Source organism: Phragmites australis, chromosome 23 (genome assembly GCF_958298935.1).
Source record: "Phragmites australis chromosome 23, lpPhrAust1.1, whole genome shotgun sequence".
Lineage (NCBI taxonomy): Eukaryota > Viridiplantae > Streptophyta > Magnoliopsida > Poales > Poaceae > Phragmites > Phragmites australis.
In genome coordinates this window covers 23,322,730-23,336,855 of record NC_084943.1, presented here as the reverse complement: position 1 = coordinate 23,336,855, position 14,126 = coordinate 23,322,730, and the positions used below count along the sequence as shown (strand labels likewise).

Genomic DNA, 14,126 nt, shown 5'->3' with positions numbered 1-14,126 from the left:
TTCATGCTGTATAAATGTAACCCTGCAGGGAGGAACATGGGTCATGGAATCCCAGTATTTGCATGGATCCAAATACTTTTGCTTCCTTGTCAGATGTCGACGGTATACATGACATCTGTTCTGGATGGGACGATGCGGAAAACACGTGGAACGAGGTGCATGACAAGCTCGTTTTATTGGACCAGAACCAGAGTGGCACGTTTTGGCTGACCAGAAGCTACGCTACTCCATCTGTACCCCTAGCCTTCCCTGATTAAGTAAGAGACCCAAACAGATTCAGATACATACACATCAGAATTTATCTTCTTCCAAGGACAAGGACAAGGACAACGACAGTGAGTGCCCCTGTAGCTGGTGCCGGTAACAGAGGACGAAAACTCATGGTAGGTCAGCAACTGACGATGTTAGGCCACGGTTCGCCCATAGCAGATCCCAGCAAGGTAAAGGTTCTTGGCCCACTTCTCCTGCAAGCGTCAATAGGTAGAAACAACTAAGAAAACGTGTGAATTGCTGCGCACTAACCAAAGCAAGAGAGAACCCACAGATCTTGTGTTCTACCTTCACATGTTGGCTGGGAAACTGTGTAGTCCGCAGAGTCTCTTGTGTCTCGTCTCTTGGGCGACGCCTTGGCTTGCTTAGGATCAGCGCAGACTGGTCCATTGTGGCAGCCATTGCAGTGATACGATAGCCGTTGTCCCAGCGTCTATGGATGCCCTCGCTTGGGTACAGAAAGTCCAACTCCACCACCTGCAAGAGTTGCAACCTTATAAGCCCATTGCGTTGTGACTACGCCTGGGCACCATCATCTTAGATTGTTACTCAGCAGCGCAATCTCTTAAGGCAAATCCACAACTCACATACCAGACCTAACCATGATTAAAGGTGCACCTGAGTAACATCTTTTGGGGCCAACGCAACAAATAACATTATTATCTAAGAGTCATTCTGAAAAGCAACTTGTAGATTATAGATTGTAAAAAACAGATTGTGAAAAGCTTTTAGATTGTGGATTCTAAAAAAAATTTATGGACAGTTCAGTAAAATAGATTTACACAATCTGTAAAAAACTGAGGAAAATAAGCTTTTTGGATTCCCACAGTCCAACAAGCGGATTGTAAAACACTATGGCAAAGAGCTGTTTGTTTGTTTCAGCTTCAGATTGTAAAAGTTGAAAGCCACAATCCGAAGCCGAAACAAAAGGACCCTAGACACTTCTAATGTCCTAAGCAAATAGTGCACTGTTAAAGAAAATATTGAATAAAACCTCTAGAACAAATCACATAACTTTTTTGTCTCTTGCATTCTATTCAGATGCTTCAAAATGAATTGAGTATCATACACACTGCCTTCTGTATATGGAGTTTAGCATCAGTGCAAACATCTCACCTGATCAGAAAATCCAGCACTGCGGGACATGACTATGGCCCATCGACTGCCTGATGTTGCCATTGATGTGACATAGAAACCTTCCTTCCACTTCTTGTTTATCCATTTAAATGGGAAGGAATCACTGACTTTGTAAGACTGCTGTGTATACGGCGTGCCTGACCATCATCAAATAGACATCTATACTGTATAAGAGGACAAACTGACTATTTCTATGAAACGCGGAGAGCTGTGACAAGTAACATGATTATTTCTATGTAAGTACCACATTCAGTACCAGTGGCAAATCGTAAACAGGGAATAGATGGCAGATGCCTATTCGGGCAATTCAGATGACAGGTTACTAATCCTGCTGTTGGACGATTGGCTAGATTTACAAAATCTTCTTCTTCTTTTTTGCTAATCATGTTTACTTTTCGGGCTCATTCATTGGGTGCATTATAACTATTAAAAGTTAGAATAATCACAAATATACTGCAAGATCTATGACAGCTACCAAAAACCAGAAAAGAATGTAATATGTCATAAGAAAGATATCAATACCTTTGGACATCACTACAAGAGAACTTCCATTGTTCGAGCCAGCAACAGAACTAATGTAGAAACTTTTATCCCACTGTTCCATAATCCATTCCTGCTTTTTATGGGGAAAATGAGGGCAAGGAAAGAGAATGGATTACATGAAGTGCAACTGAGAAGTTTAAACCTTGTGAAGGAAATGTGGAGACAGCTCATAGACTTGAGCTGTGAAGCCGGTTCCTGCATCCATAATGATTGCCCAAAGATCTACGCACGATGATATTGAACTTATCAGCAAACCATCCTCATTTCCTTTCTCAACATGTTGCGCTAATCTTGTGTCAGCCACATTATAGTGGTACCTATCAAGGGGAGAAGTTAACCAGCCTGTTACACTAATAAGATACACATCAATGATGGTGGGTGCATCCATGAATCCAAAAAACAACGGAACGTATTATAAACTATCTTTGATTCTCAAGGGATCGCATTGGGTTTTTCCATTTAAACTTGAGAGTTATCCCAGTTAAGCTACAAGTGATCTTACCATGAGGCTTTTAACTTGGTTCCTTTCGTTGAATCAGATGGTTTTAAATAATGTAATACAAATATAAAAAATAGAAAGTTGCTTTCTTTTTATCAGGACAATACAGAGTGAACCATGATAATATAACTCTGCATGCAAACCTGAAACAGGAATACAGGATACGGCATAATAGCATTGTACAGAGAAAAAATTAGCTTGAGAAACGACATTACTACCTCTGTTTCATGGGTGATCTGGAATTGTATACTGAAATCCACTGTGTTGCCGGAACACCCAGCCGAATCTTCTTTTTTACATGGCCATCATCATCATTAGGCAACCTGGCACGCTTCTGCCCAACCTGCAGCGTGAACTTATCCATAAGAACTAACATATAAACTGGACACATCTAGATTTTTCAGGTTATTTCACTTAACTCAAAACTTTTGATGCCTAAAACAAACCTTTTGGGCTCCATCGGTATTGATTGGTCTGATGGAAGGGTTTGGTTCAATTAAACTATCAAACAAAGAAATCAATTTCGAGTAGTTTGGCTCCTCATCAAACTTCATGTTGACAACACTCTCAAGAAACTGCCTGAAAGGTTGAGGACATATGCCGCAAAGGCTCTCGGGTGAGGTGCTCATTTTTCTCTTGCACACCAGAAACGATTTATTATCACCCTGCACAGATCCATGAAAAATAAGAAGAGGATACTCAAAACAAAATACACTCAAGACAAATGGTGCTGAATTCAGGGAGAGGGGGGCATATTAGACAATATAAAACCTGGTATCCTTGCCATGGCAACCTGCCCCGATGAAGAAATACTAGTGTATAAGCCAGTGATTCCAAATCATCTCTCCTGCTTGCAGTTCTTCCTAAATGTGCGTGGACACTAGCATATCTGACTGTTCCTCTAGATCATAAAGGCAAGATACAAGTTCAGGCATAGAACTAATGTCATATTGAGCTGACAAATATGAAACATAAAGGACAGACCTGAAGGCATCGGGACGTTGATCATAATTAACATGCTGTCCACTAGCAGGATCTCTCCACTTTGTTGCTGCCAAATGAAAATTACCAATTGATCCAAAGACAAAGCCATATGGGCCAACACAGTAGTTAAAATTATCAAGTTTGGATACTCAACCACCAGTATGCAAGCAGAAACAAGAAAGCGAGATGCAACAAAACAATGCAAATTAATAACATTTTGGTTAAAACAGGTTTGTTTACCTAATCCAAGATCCACAAGATAAAGTTTCTTTTCTTGGGGAGTTGAAGGCTGACCGAGAAGAAAGTTCTCAGGTTTGACGTCTCCATGTACATATCTAAAAGCAAAACACAGAAGCGTCAAAGAGAGAAAAATCTTGATGCATTAAACGTAGACATTGGCCAGCCTTCATCTGCCTGCTTACCCTTTCGAATGCATGCTTTCCAGGATGGAAATGGACTCTACAGCAATACAGGCCACCATTTCTGATGACATGCTGAAAGTTTCCAGCACAAGTTACAAACAGAAAGGAAATGCAGCAAGCATCAAACTTTAACACGTGTTGCTTGATCATACAACTCGGCGGAAACATAACCTTCAAATAAATACAACTGTGGCCATGGAAAATTGGAGATTCGTAAAATGTAACTAACTTATTTCCTCACATGCAACAAAAGCCTAATAAGTCATATAGAGAGAAATGAGCGCATGGAGAATGATATTTTCTGCTCTGAGCATCTTAGATACAGCAATCTGTGCTGCCACATTTCCTAAAAGATAGGATGTATCAAGTAGGTGGATGCATTTTCGTGATGCTATGGTTATAGGCGGCTAGGCGCGGAAAGGACTGCTACCAAGACGAGGAGCTGCTAAAAATTCTGTTTTTACAAAGAAGGGGAAGGGGGGAAGAAGAAGATCCAATGTAAACCGTTAGGAGGGTTAGTAGGAATGAGGAACTCACGATTGACCTAGTGAATTCCAAGAATCCCACAGGCTAGGCCCAAGCATATCCATAATCTGCAGTGTACAAGAGGAATGAAATAAATCTTGTGTTTCGCACCCACAGATAAGGCCCGGTCATCCATGGAGATTAGCACCAGCAGAAGGACAAGAATGATACCATGACATAGTAATCACCCTGGCGGCCTTTGTAATGCACCTTGGGCACGCCATGTGTGCCTCCTAGAGCACTGATGTAAAGCAAGCAAGCACATAAAAAAAACATGATTAGTAGGGTGGAAATGGTGTTTGCAGTGGGTGGCAGAAGAGATAATGACTTACGCATAGACTTGCCACTCGCATGGAGGGCCGTAGTTACATCCCTTGCTGCTAGTGTGCTCAAATTTGATGGCAACCTATGGAAGGAAGAGCAAGTTAAGTTTACATATGCGATGATCTAGAGAAAAGAACGTTTTCTTGCTGGTGAAGGCGCATGGGATGAGCACCTCTTGAGCCGTGGGGCCTGTTGGGCGTGCAGTGTGGCCACCAGTTAGACGACGGCCAACAAAGACATGGCCAAATCCACCTTTACCCAGCTTCCTGTCGACCTTGTACTCGGGAGATCCTCCCACCTGGACCTGAGATTTGAGAAGAATCCAATCCAGGAGAGGTGATGGGGTTGTGATGAGTGATGAATCGGGAGCAAAGGCGGGAGAAGATACGTACCGTGTCGGGGAAAGGTGTGGTGTTTGCATCGTCTTCGTCGTGGGCGGCGGCGGCGGCGTTGTTGGCGCTGAGACCGCCGCTGTCGGCCATCCTCGTCCTCCTTTCCCTGTGGTGGTGGTGTTTGGCCTTGGCTTTGGCCCTTGTGGTCCTCCTCCTCGTCACGACGCCAAGAGGAGGCGACGGCGGGGAAAGGCGGCGGCGCATGGCGGTCCCATGCAAGCGCGGCGCGTCATCTATGCTATGCTATGAATCTATCTACGGGAGGAACTAGGAATCTCGAATCCTCGATCCAGAATTCTAGGTAACAGGAGTCGATCGATGGATGGTCGATTTGGGTGGGGGTAGGGGTTGATTCCGAGGAGGAGGGAGGAGGCGAGGATGTTTAGCTTGTTGCAAGAGGGGATTGCTTGATGAGGAATTTGACGATGCGATTCGATGCGGCGGCTGCTACACCAAAAGCACCGCACTGCTGCCCCTGCCCCTGCCCGGCCGGTCCCTCCCGCTCCCAGACCAAAGGATTTGATGAGGAGGTATCCTCCATTCCTCCCCCTCCTCTCTCTCTCTCTCTCTCTCTCGCCTGATCAGTGATCAAGGATAAACCCTAGTTAGTTCCAATCAATCCTTTCATTTCTCGCACGTTTCTCCTTTCCTTGAGAAAATTAAATGCATGGATATCATACAGCTACTAGAGTAGAGAGTAGAGACACGTTTATTTAAGTCTGCTCTGCTCTTGCTCTTGTGCAGTACAAACCATACAACCTTCATCTGCTCTGCTGCTGCCTCGTCTTGCTGCTGCCTGCCCAAGCTTCAACTCAATTCAATTCAATTCAATGTTGACGTTACTCACATCAACATGCTCGACATTAAATTAAAAAAAACAAGGAGCAAAAACACTCTCAGACAAATTATAAGTAGTAACTCTTCGGTTAGTTACATACATTTTACAATAGAACAGAGACCAACAGGATTAAAAAAAATAGAATATGAAGCCTCACCAAGCCTATACAACACCAACAAAGATCATTGCAAAAAAAAGAAAAACAACTGTAAACACCACCAGCTCTCATCTCATAAAAACAAAACACTAGCTGGAGCACACCCTTCCACTAGCTTGCCTGGTTCCACACAAGCTGTTGATCCCCACGAGATGTAGGCTCCCCTCTCCTGTCCTGCAATGCCATCTTCTCCAGGAGAGTGTCCTTGTCACCACCCCTAATCCAAGGATTCAACTAGAGAAGGAAGGATGCTCAAGCACCCACCTAAGGTCTTTGCTTTCACGGTTTCCCTTTTGCATCACATGTTGCGTGCTGAACCGCTCCGAGGTAAAGTCCTGAGTTATGCAAGGCCATAGCCACCCCAAGAAAGACACAAGATTGGTCAATAAAATTCTTCACAGCTCAGCATAAAAATGAAGATATTAAGCTGTTTCCGGGAAATACCCGCCAGGTGGGAGCTGCAAACTGTTGGCAGGACCACTTGAACTACCAAACCTTTTCGCTTTGCTATCCTGCTCTTTCTCCAAGCGCATAGCTGCCAACTCCTTTTCCACAGCAGCTACCTCGCGCCTCGTTTTCTTGGCCTCTGACTCCATCGCCTTTGTCAAAGTATCTACTTTCTTTGCCAACATCTACACAACAAATCACTCATTAGGAGGAGGCGAGGGAAAACAAATGAAAAAATAGCAAAGCAACGGGATTGCATACTAATCCCAGGTCTAATGTTACCTCAATTGCATCATCCTTGTCTTTCAGGCTTTGATCCTTTTCATGGCATGCTTTCCTTAGAGCAATGACCTCCTTTTGCAACATATCATATAGCACACCTGACACCGTGTCCTCTGACTCAGCGGATGGAAATTCACCAGGCTTCTCATCTGAGTTGTTTGACTCCTTATCTTCGCTGGAATCGGTAGATATGTTCATACCGTTCCCATTTACAAGGCCCTTATAGCGTTCAAGTGATCTACAGCCTCCATCGAACGACTTGGATGCCCCTTTGGCATGGTTAACTAGAGTTGTTGTGGTAGATACTGAGGATCTCATCTGGAATGAAGGACGCTTCGACAGAAAGCCATTGGTCTTAGATAGACTATCAGCACCACCAACAGACTGGCGCCGTGCGGCACTGACGTTGGTTTGGGATGTAGACATTCTTAATCCTTCCTCAAGTACTTTAAGCCGTAGATGGAACTTATCCTACAGCATTCAATGCAGATCACTATGAAGAGACAGTGGGAAGACCTACCCTATAGAAAGACGGGATGAAAGGGCTTCATGAGAAACATGAAGAGCAAAAGACTACTTTCAGTTGAGCTTCTGATCTTGCAGCCCGTTCAGCTATAGCAAGCTTGTCCCGAAGCTTGTCCTGAAGTTGCTGCATTCTTCCCTGCAAAAGGTCAACTCTGAAGACATCAACAAAAGGCAGCATTGTTTACTTCAGTGAGGGTGTACTGTTCCATTTAGGGGATTCTAAGTATCAATAGAGAACAAGTCAGCAACAGTGTAAAACTAGAAGAACGGAGACATTTGTTACGTACTTGCAGAATCCTTCGTTCTTCAAGCCATTGTTTAACAGGCATTACTTTATCATTGCCGTCTTTCCACTCATTTGCCACCACAACTGCAACCCTATTTGCTGAAACCTTTGCACGAGCTAGCTCACGGTCAAGGGTTTTCATTTCCTCCTGAGATTAGCAAAAATTAAAGTTGACATTGATCATGGAGCTTTCAGGTACACTAAGTGTCCCAAAATGCATAATATGTGTCCAGAGCATCATGATTCATGCATTACATTCATCTCCTGAACTTTCCGCTGATAGTCTCGCACAGCGTTTGCAGCTGCGCCACCAGCAAGAACAGCTTCTTCAAGCTCTCTGACAGTCTGTGTGAGCTTTTCAACCTCAGCAACTTTCTGGCGGTGCATTTTATCCAAGATTTTATTCTCTTCCTGTTAGGTGCCAAAGACAAAGCCTCATATACTGTGGCTAACACAAACTCGTAAATTGCTGTGAATGAATACTTTCGTTGCTGCATACCTGACATATCTCGATCTGTTTCATCAATTCTTGGTTTTTGTTTTGCAAATCATCCACCAAGGAAGCTTTTGCCAATGCCATCTGAACTGTCCTTTCTGCTTCAAGCAGAGCTGCTTCCTTAGACTTTGTAAGACGATCTAATGCCCTGTTATCATCTTGTAATTTTACAATCTGCACAAGAAAATTAATACTTTAGCATTTTCACGAGCAGTGTGCCATTCAATCAGTATGAGAATAAATAGCCAACTATTAATTATAAAATTGACAGCTGCACATAAATACCAATGATAAAATACAGCTTATGCACTGACCCTATACCCTTAGCAAGTTGTAGAATTAGATATACTACACAAATTTGTGAAGTGGCAACTAGCAACATAGTAAATCGCATTAGGAAATTAGACAATCGGAATATCAGCAGCTGTCAAGAAAGATACCGAAAATGAGTAGGCAGATTGCAGCACTAGTCATTTGTAAAACTGGAATACCTTGTGAGAACAAGAACTGGATAATAGGCGATGAAAGAAAAAAGATACAAGATGTGCATTGGTAATGGCTGGAAAGAAAAAGAACAAAGTATTCAGAATTTCAGGTGCTTGAATCAAGTACCTCTTGATGAGCCAGTTTGAGCTCAGCTTCCAGTGGTGCAAGAATGGCCTCGATAGGAGGCATGTCATCATCCTTCTGAGCAGCATGTACCCTTCGTAGTGTAGCCTCTGCTGCAAACTGTGCGGCAAGTGCTGCTTTCTTTTCATCATTGATCTTCTTTGCTTCGAGGTTCTGCAATCTTGCACAGCATCGATACCTGTTCTCGACAACAAAGAGTGAAATGCTCAAGAGGAAAAAGGAAAGGGTGACGCCATTACTTTGCTTTCAAGGAGAGACTCTGTAAGCTTCAGCTTCCCATCCACCTTTGTCAATTCTTCCGTAAGCTTACATTGATGCAGGAGGCAAAGTAAGGAATGTTCCAAAAGGTACGAAAAATATCTTATATGTTCAATAGAAGTGTGGATTAACAAAAATGTGGAAGGAAACATAAAAGTATGGTCACCACAGAGATGAGACAGGACACTTTCATCATTTCTTACTCCCAACAATAAGGCCAAATTACTTGAGGGCGCCTGTCTTATGTTCAAACCGGATGCTGCATTGTGTACAATCAGAATAACTACGGTGGGTACTCGAGAAGAGGGCACAAACTAAACCAGGTCGTATTGGGTTTCACTGCCTGTTCATTGAATTGGATAGTTTCCTAGGACATGATATGATATAACCAGGAATGTAGAACCTAAACGAAACCAGCTGTAAGAGCAGACACCTACACGGCCATGAGCATTAGAGCTTTCCTGAGTTACAAAGATTTGATTTTTTTTTTCTTTGGAGCAACAATAGTGAATGGTTTGATTTGTACACAGAAGAGGTGAATTTCAAGCAAAAAAATTCTAAACCCAGTGGATGGACTGATCATGAGTCCTATACTAAACTAGCTGCAAGATGCTGATAGACACCTAGTGGGATCTGCTTGAGAAGCTGTTCGAGGGGCAGGTCGTAAACTGAGTTGAGGAAGAGGCAGCAAAGTCGTCATAAGGGTGAGGGTTACTGACATCCTGGACGGCCTTCTCGCGCGCGCGGTCGGACAGTCGCAGAGCCTTGATCTCCGCCTGCGCCTCGCCGAGCTCCTTCTCCTTATCTGCAGAGCAGAGCAGAACAGAACTGGAAGTGAGATCCAATCCAATTTGGGAACTTGGCAAGCCGGAAGAATGAGGATGGGGAGGAGGAGGAGGAGGAGAGAGTTCGTAGGTAGGTCGATGAGATCTGAGGCAGAGGCTGAGAGAGGGGGGGGGGGGGGTTGGTTACATACACTGGAGCTCGTTCTCGAGGCGTGTGAGCTCGACGCGGACTGGATCGGAGCCGTGGAGGAGGTTGATGAAGTCCTCCACCTCGATGGCCGGCCTCAGCCTGGGGCTGGGGCGCTGTGGTGGCGGCGGCTGCTGGTACGGATCGGCCATGGCCGCCGCAATGCAATGCCGTGCCCTGCCCTGCCACCGATCGATCTTCGCCGTTCGGAACGAAGACACGACTGGGGCAGGAGGAGTGGAGTGGCCTTTGTCTGGCCTGGAGGAGAGAGAAGTGAGGAGGGAGAGAGTTAACAGTGCCCTGGAGCGGAAATGCTAGGAGCGAGAAACAAAACAACTAACTGCTCTTCTCTACTCCAGTAGCCCGTCGGACTGTCACTCACCACACCAAGACCACACAACAACGTATCAGCGCTCCTCAGTGCCGAAATGGCCGCAGACACCGTCGGAGGAAGCGGCTTCTTGTGCATCTTCAGGTGTCAAGTTGGCTTGCCGGTGTTGTGCAGTCGGCACTGAGGACGCGTGGTGTCAAGTTGGCCTCTGGTTGTGCTCGCTGATGACTGTCACTTCAATCACACTCGATTTTGAAACATAATTTTTCAGATGCATTCCATATATGTATATGGAAAGATCATATTAAATATATTTATAATTGAAATTATTATAATATCATTACATAACAATAGAATTCATTAAAAAAACCATATGTCTTTTTAAAAAAACACTAGGATAAATCTCAAGCGATAACGGGTCTTCTATCAGCAACATGCGTTGTCCGGGGAAGCACCAACATAGAATAGAGTCTCTGGGTCGAAGTCTTCCTCATAGAACTCTACTTCATCACCAGGGACTGAATAATAATTGGTCACAATAGGGAAAGGAAAAAGAAAAATAGTGAGTACATAGAGTACTTGCAAGTGTAGAAAATATGACATGATGGTTTAAGACAAGTAATGTTTGACTCTGATTTACTGCAACTAAGCTATTCTAACTTGGGACTCAAAAGATATAGCAGTCCTATATACTATATGTAACAGCAGACTTAAAAAGATACAGTTCATCGGATTCCATCCGACCACCAAACTCAGCAGGTATTCCATATACAGCTACCAACTCTTCGGATCACCACCACTCAACTACGAAGACCAATCATCCAAGATTTCCACTAATCGTGAAGAAGTCCAAACCGCTCTTGACCTGATTAACCAGTTTTATTTCTCTGCAGAGATTGTACAAACCCACGAGTCGTAATTCCCGTGTTGTTTCACACTTCTGAGTGTAGAACTGTATACATCCACTAAGGTTTCACCGCTGACAGGGATTTCATCCACTGCAGAGGCCCCCTCTTGTGCCACTCAATAGCCAACTGGTGTGTACAGAGTTAGGCGAACCACTAATTATTCAGCCGGGTCGTAACCATATTAGCCTCGTGGTTGTAATATTGAGCCGAGTTACATGCTTCACAAACCGATCCTTATGATCTAAAGTAGGTACTCGCACATTACCCAATGCGCACATAGTAGCCATACCGACCAAACCAACCTATATAGATCCTTATGATCCATGTTGCTATAAAAGATTATCCAATCCAGTTTATGTGCATAGATAGTCAATCAGGTGATTAAGTAACACATCTATATCAAATTCTCCATAACAGCAGAGCTAAGTAAGTCTACCCTTAACACCCTACTCCTACAAAGGTGACAAGGATAATATGAAAAGTACTAGTAAACACTAAACATGGGAATCATATTAACAAGCATACAATATAACAAATAAATGACACACTTTTCTACAATAGGATCAAAGTGGTCAAGGATAACAGCAGGTTGCTCACAAACGTCAAAGGTCTATTCTTACAAGCTCACACACTACTCGTCTCCTATTGAATTCATGAACACCAAAAATAAGCAAGTACAAACAACTAAGAATAGTATATCGAACCATATCAAAAGGCTAAGACAAGCTTACTAACAGAAAGCACACGCCACTACGATCGCATGAGTATAAGAACCGTCTAAAACAAAGCTATAACGAAAAAGTTATAAGAGTTTTAAGCTACAGTGGTCTTTCTGTAAAAGAACATAGACCATTTGGCAAAAATAGAAAGGTTTAAGGGCTTATTTGTATAATTTTATGAACCTATATGTAAAAAGGTTAAGATTTAAGGGCTTTTTTGTAAAAAAAGTAAAAAGCTTAAGGGCCTATATGTAAATAAATAAAACTATAAGAGGTTAAATGTAAGATATCAACTAATCAAGGTATTTATGTAAAAATAGCAAAGTTTAGGGATAATTTGTAATAAAATAGTAAGTCTAGGGATGTAAATGTAAAAACAAGAAAGTCTAAGAATATTAATGTAAACACAATAGTTGACAAGGGCCTTTTGTGAAAATAGAAAACTCTAGAGACCTAAATGCAAAATTACCTAAGTAAAAGAATGAATAGGTAAACTTTAATTGCAAAACCCTATTATGGCGTCAACACGCTAACTGGACTTGGTGGTTAATGCCACATGTGGTGCTGATATGGACTACCATGTCAACACGCTAACTGGACTTGGTGGTTAATGCCATGCTCCAACTTTCGAACCTGACCAGTGATAAGTTTTCTCCTATCCATTTATCGGTGTAAAGAATAGTGGGTCCTCTCGCAGGCGGACCCATGCTAGTAAGAGAGTAGGTGCTGCATGCCACGTTTTGTCTGAAACCGTGGTCCTCCTGCGCGACCAGTCAGCAACCGCGCGACCAGCCAGCCACTACGCAACCAAGCTCTCCGACCGAGCTCCGCGATCAGTCCCCAATCGCAGAAGCAAACCTCGCGACCAGTCTCCTCTGGTCGTGGGGCAGGTATGTGTCTAAACAATCTAATCATAACAAATGCATTTTCACTTGAGTATTTCCCTTCCCCAGGTCCTCTTTCTGGTCGTCCATGGTGTGATCGTCGTAGAGCTGTCATGACCCGTCCCGTAGTATTAAATGTTATGAAATGACCTGACAGGCGTACCAGGAAGTCTTTTACAGGTGCGCAGGCGGCGCGTGAGGACGGGACAGGACAGTCCGGGCGACCAGGATGACGCAGACGATGGAACGATGGGACATGTCTGTAGCGCCGTAGAGCAAATGTGATACGTCTACTCTTAGTAATGATGGGCTTAGGAGGGAATCTCTAGCTAGGTCCGGGTCTATATCTTGACTCACATGTAAATTCTCTCTCCCTCTGATATATAAGAGGAGAGAAGAAGGCTGGGCAAGAACATGATATGTAACCAATTTAGACCAAAGAGGAGAATACACAGGATGCAGGTTGCAGGGCTATTACCTCAATGGGGGCCTGAACCTGGATAAACCTCGGTGTTCTTGAGTTGCACATGCACAAACAGATTCAGCAGACACATCTTGAACAAAGATCATGCACCCACTATACAACATATCCCGGAATCACTGTCAAAGATTTACCATCGACACCATCCTCTCGTGGGGACAGGATAATCTTTTATGGGCTGACTAGAAAACCTACTCGGATGGAACGTCTTCTTGAGGAATTGCCTGAGAACTCGGAGGTGTTTGGAATCCTGAGTAGATGATCTGAGAATCCAGAGGACCAATTAGATACTTTATCCTAATCGGAAACCCGAGTCTTACTCGATGACACGGTTGGATAAAATGCTTATCTTTGCTGGCCATGTACTTGATCCATCGAAGCCTCATTTCATGTACTGATGGTGAGCTTGACGATGACAATTGGGTAACTATCATATCCGAGCATCTCAGGGTTTTTCATAATTCTCGAGGCATATCTCTATTTTTGGAAAAGAGATCCCTAAATGAAAGGAAACTACCCGTATATACAAAGGTCATCTCGTAAACAGGAAATTTTATCTTCAAGAATAGAATGTATGACGCCCCCTATATATACGGAGCCTGAAGCCTCTGTAGAGGACAAACCATTAGAAGTTGCACAAGTTGAACAAGTCATTACAAGCCAGAAGACACCTGAGGCCGAGCAAATAAGTCGTCAACTAGATTTAGATCTATCTAGGCTAGCCGTACATCCTTTTGTAACAAGCTCAAATCATTACACGATAAATAAGATGCAGAGTTATTATCCTCATGAAGGCCCAAACTTGTATAAAACCCC

At 43.4% G+C, this 14,126-nt stretch overlaps 2 protein-coding genes across 5 annotated transcripts; both read right to left on the bottom strand.

Annotated features, from left to right (window-relative positions):
• Positions 1-156: 156 nt before the first annotated feature.
• LOC133906770 (casein kinase 1-like protein HD16) lies at positions 157-5,788 on the bottom strand. 4 transcript variants are annotated; one of them, XM_062348774.1, is made up of 16 exons: positions 5,097-5,788; positions 4,877-5,002; positions 4,713-4,786; positions 4,552-4,621; positions 4,393-4,448; positions 3,856-3,927; positions 3,674-3,768; positions 3,434-3,500; positions 3,221-3,350; positions 2,896-3,114; positions 2,668-2,792; positions 2,093-2,267; positions 1,930-2,020; positions 1,387-1,544; positions 559-747; positions 157-464 (listed from the first exon to the last, which is right to left on the bottom strand). In XM_062348774.1, the coding sequence occupies exons 1-16, from the start codon at positions 5,298-5,300 to the stop codon at positions 405-407; spliced, it is 1,911 nt and encodes a 636-aa protein (XP_062204758.1). In that variant the 5' UTR covers positions 5,301-5,788; the 3' UTR covers positions 157-404. The 4 variants fall into 4 exon arrangements, with proteins under 4 accessions (XP_062204758.1, XP_062204759.1, XP_062204757.1 ...); XM_062348775.1 differs by having other exon boundaries at positions 3,856-3,916; positions 4,400-4,448; positions 4,877-5,008; positions 5,097-5,787; XM_062348773.1 differs by having other exon boundaries at positions 4,877-5,008; positions 5,097-5,786.
• A 190-nt stretch (positions 5,789-5,978) lies between these two features.
• LOC133906771 (microtubule-associated protein 70-1-like) lies at positions 5,979-10,477 on the bottom strand. The gene is made up of 12 exons (XM_062348777.1): positions 10,370-10,477; positions 9,992-10,245; positions 9,735-9,820; positions 8,997-9,062; positions 8,740-8,910; positions 8,131-8,301; positions 7,887-8,042; positions 7,633-7,779; positions 7,398-7,481; positions 6,821-7,291; positions 6,536-6,723; positions 5,979-6,426 (listed from the first exon to the last, which is right to left on the bottom strand). The coding sequence occupies exons 2-12, from the start codon at positions 10,137-10,139 to the stop codon at positions 6,390-6,392; spliced, it is 1,725 nt and encodes a 574-aa protein (XP_062204761.1). The 5' UTR covers positions 10,140-10,245; positions 10,370-10,477; the 3' UTR covers positions 5,979-6,389.
• Positions 10,478-14,126: the final 3,649 nt, after the last annotated feature.

Excerpts from the sequence above, each read along its gene's own strand:
- LOC133906770 (XM_062348773.1), bottom strand. The coding sequence starts at position 5,300 with ATGCGCCGCCGCCTTTCCCCGCCGTCGCCTCCTCTTGGCGTCGTGACG. Across the intron at positions 3,351-3,433 it reads CAACGTCCCGATGCCTTCAG|AGGAACAGTCAGATATGCTA; the intron begins GTCTGTCCTTTA and ends TTTATGATCTAG. Across the intron at positions 465-558 it reads TTCCCAGCCAACATGTGAAG|GAGAAGTGGGCCAAGAACCT; the intron begins GTAGAACACAAG and ends TGACGCTTGCAG.
- LOC133906771 (XM_062348777.1), bottom strand. The coding sequence starts at position 10,139 with ATGGCCGATCCGTACCAGCAGCCGCCGCCACCACAGCGCCCCAGCCCC. Across the intron at positions 8,911-8,996 it reads AGTCTCTCCTTGAAAGCAAA|AACCTCGAAGCAAAGAAGAT; the intron begins GTAATGGCGTCA and ends GCAAGATTGCAG. Across the intron at positions 8,043-8,130 it reads AACAGATCGAGATATGTCAG|GAAGAGAATAAAATCTTGGA; the intron begins GTATGCAGCAAC and ends GGCACCTAACAG.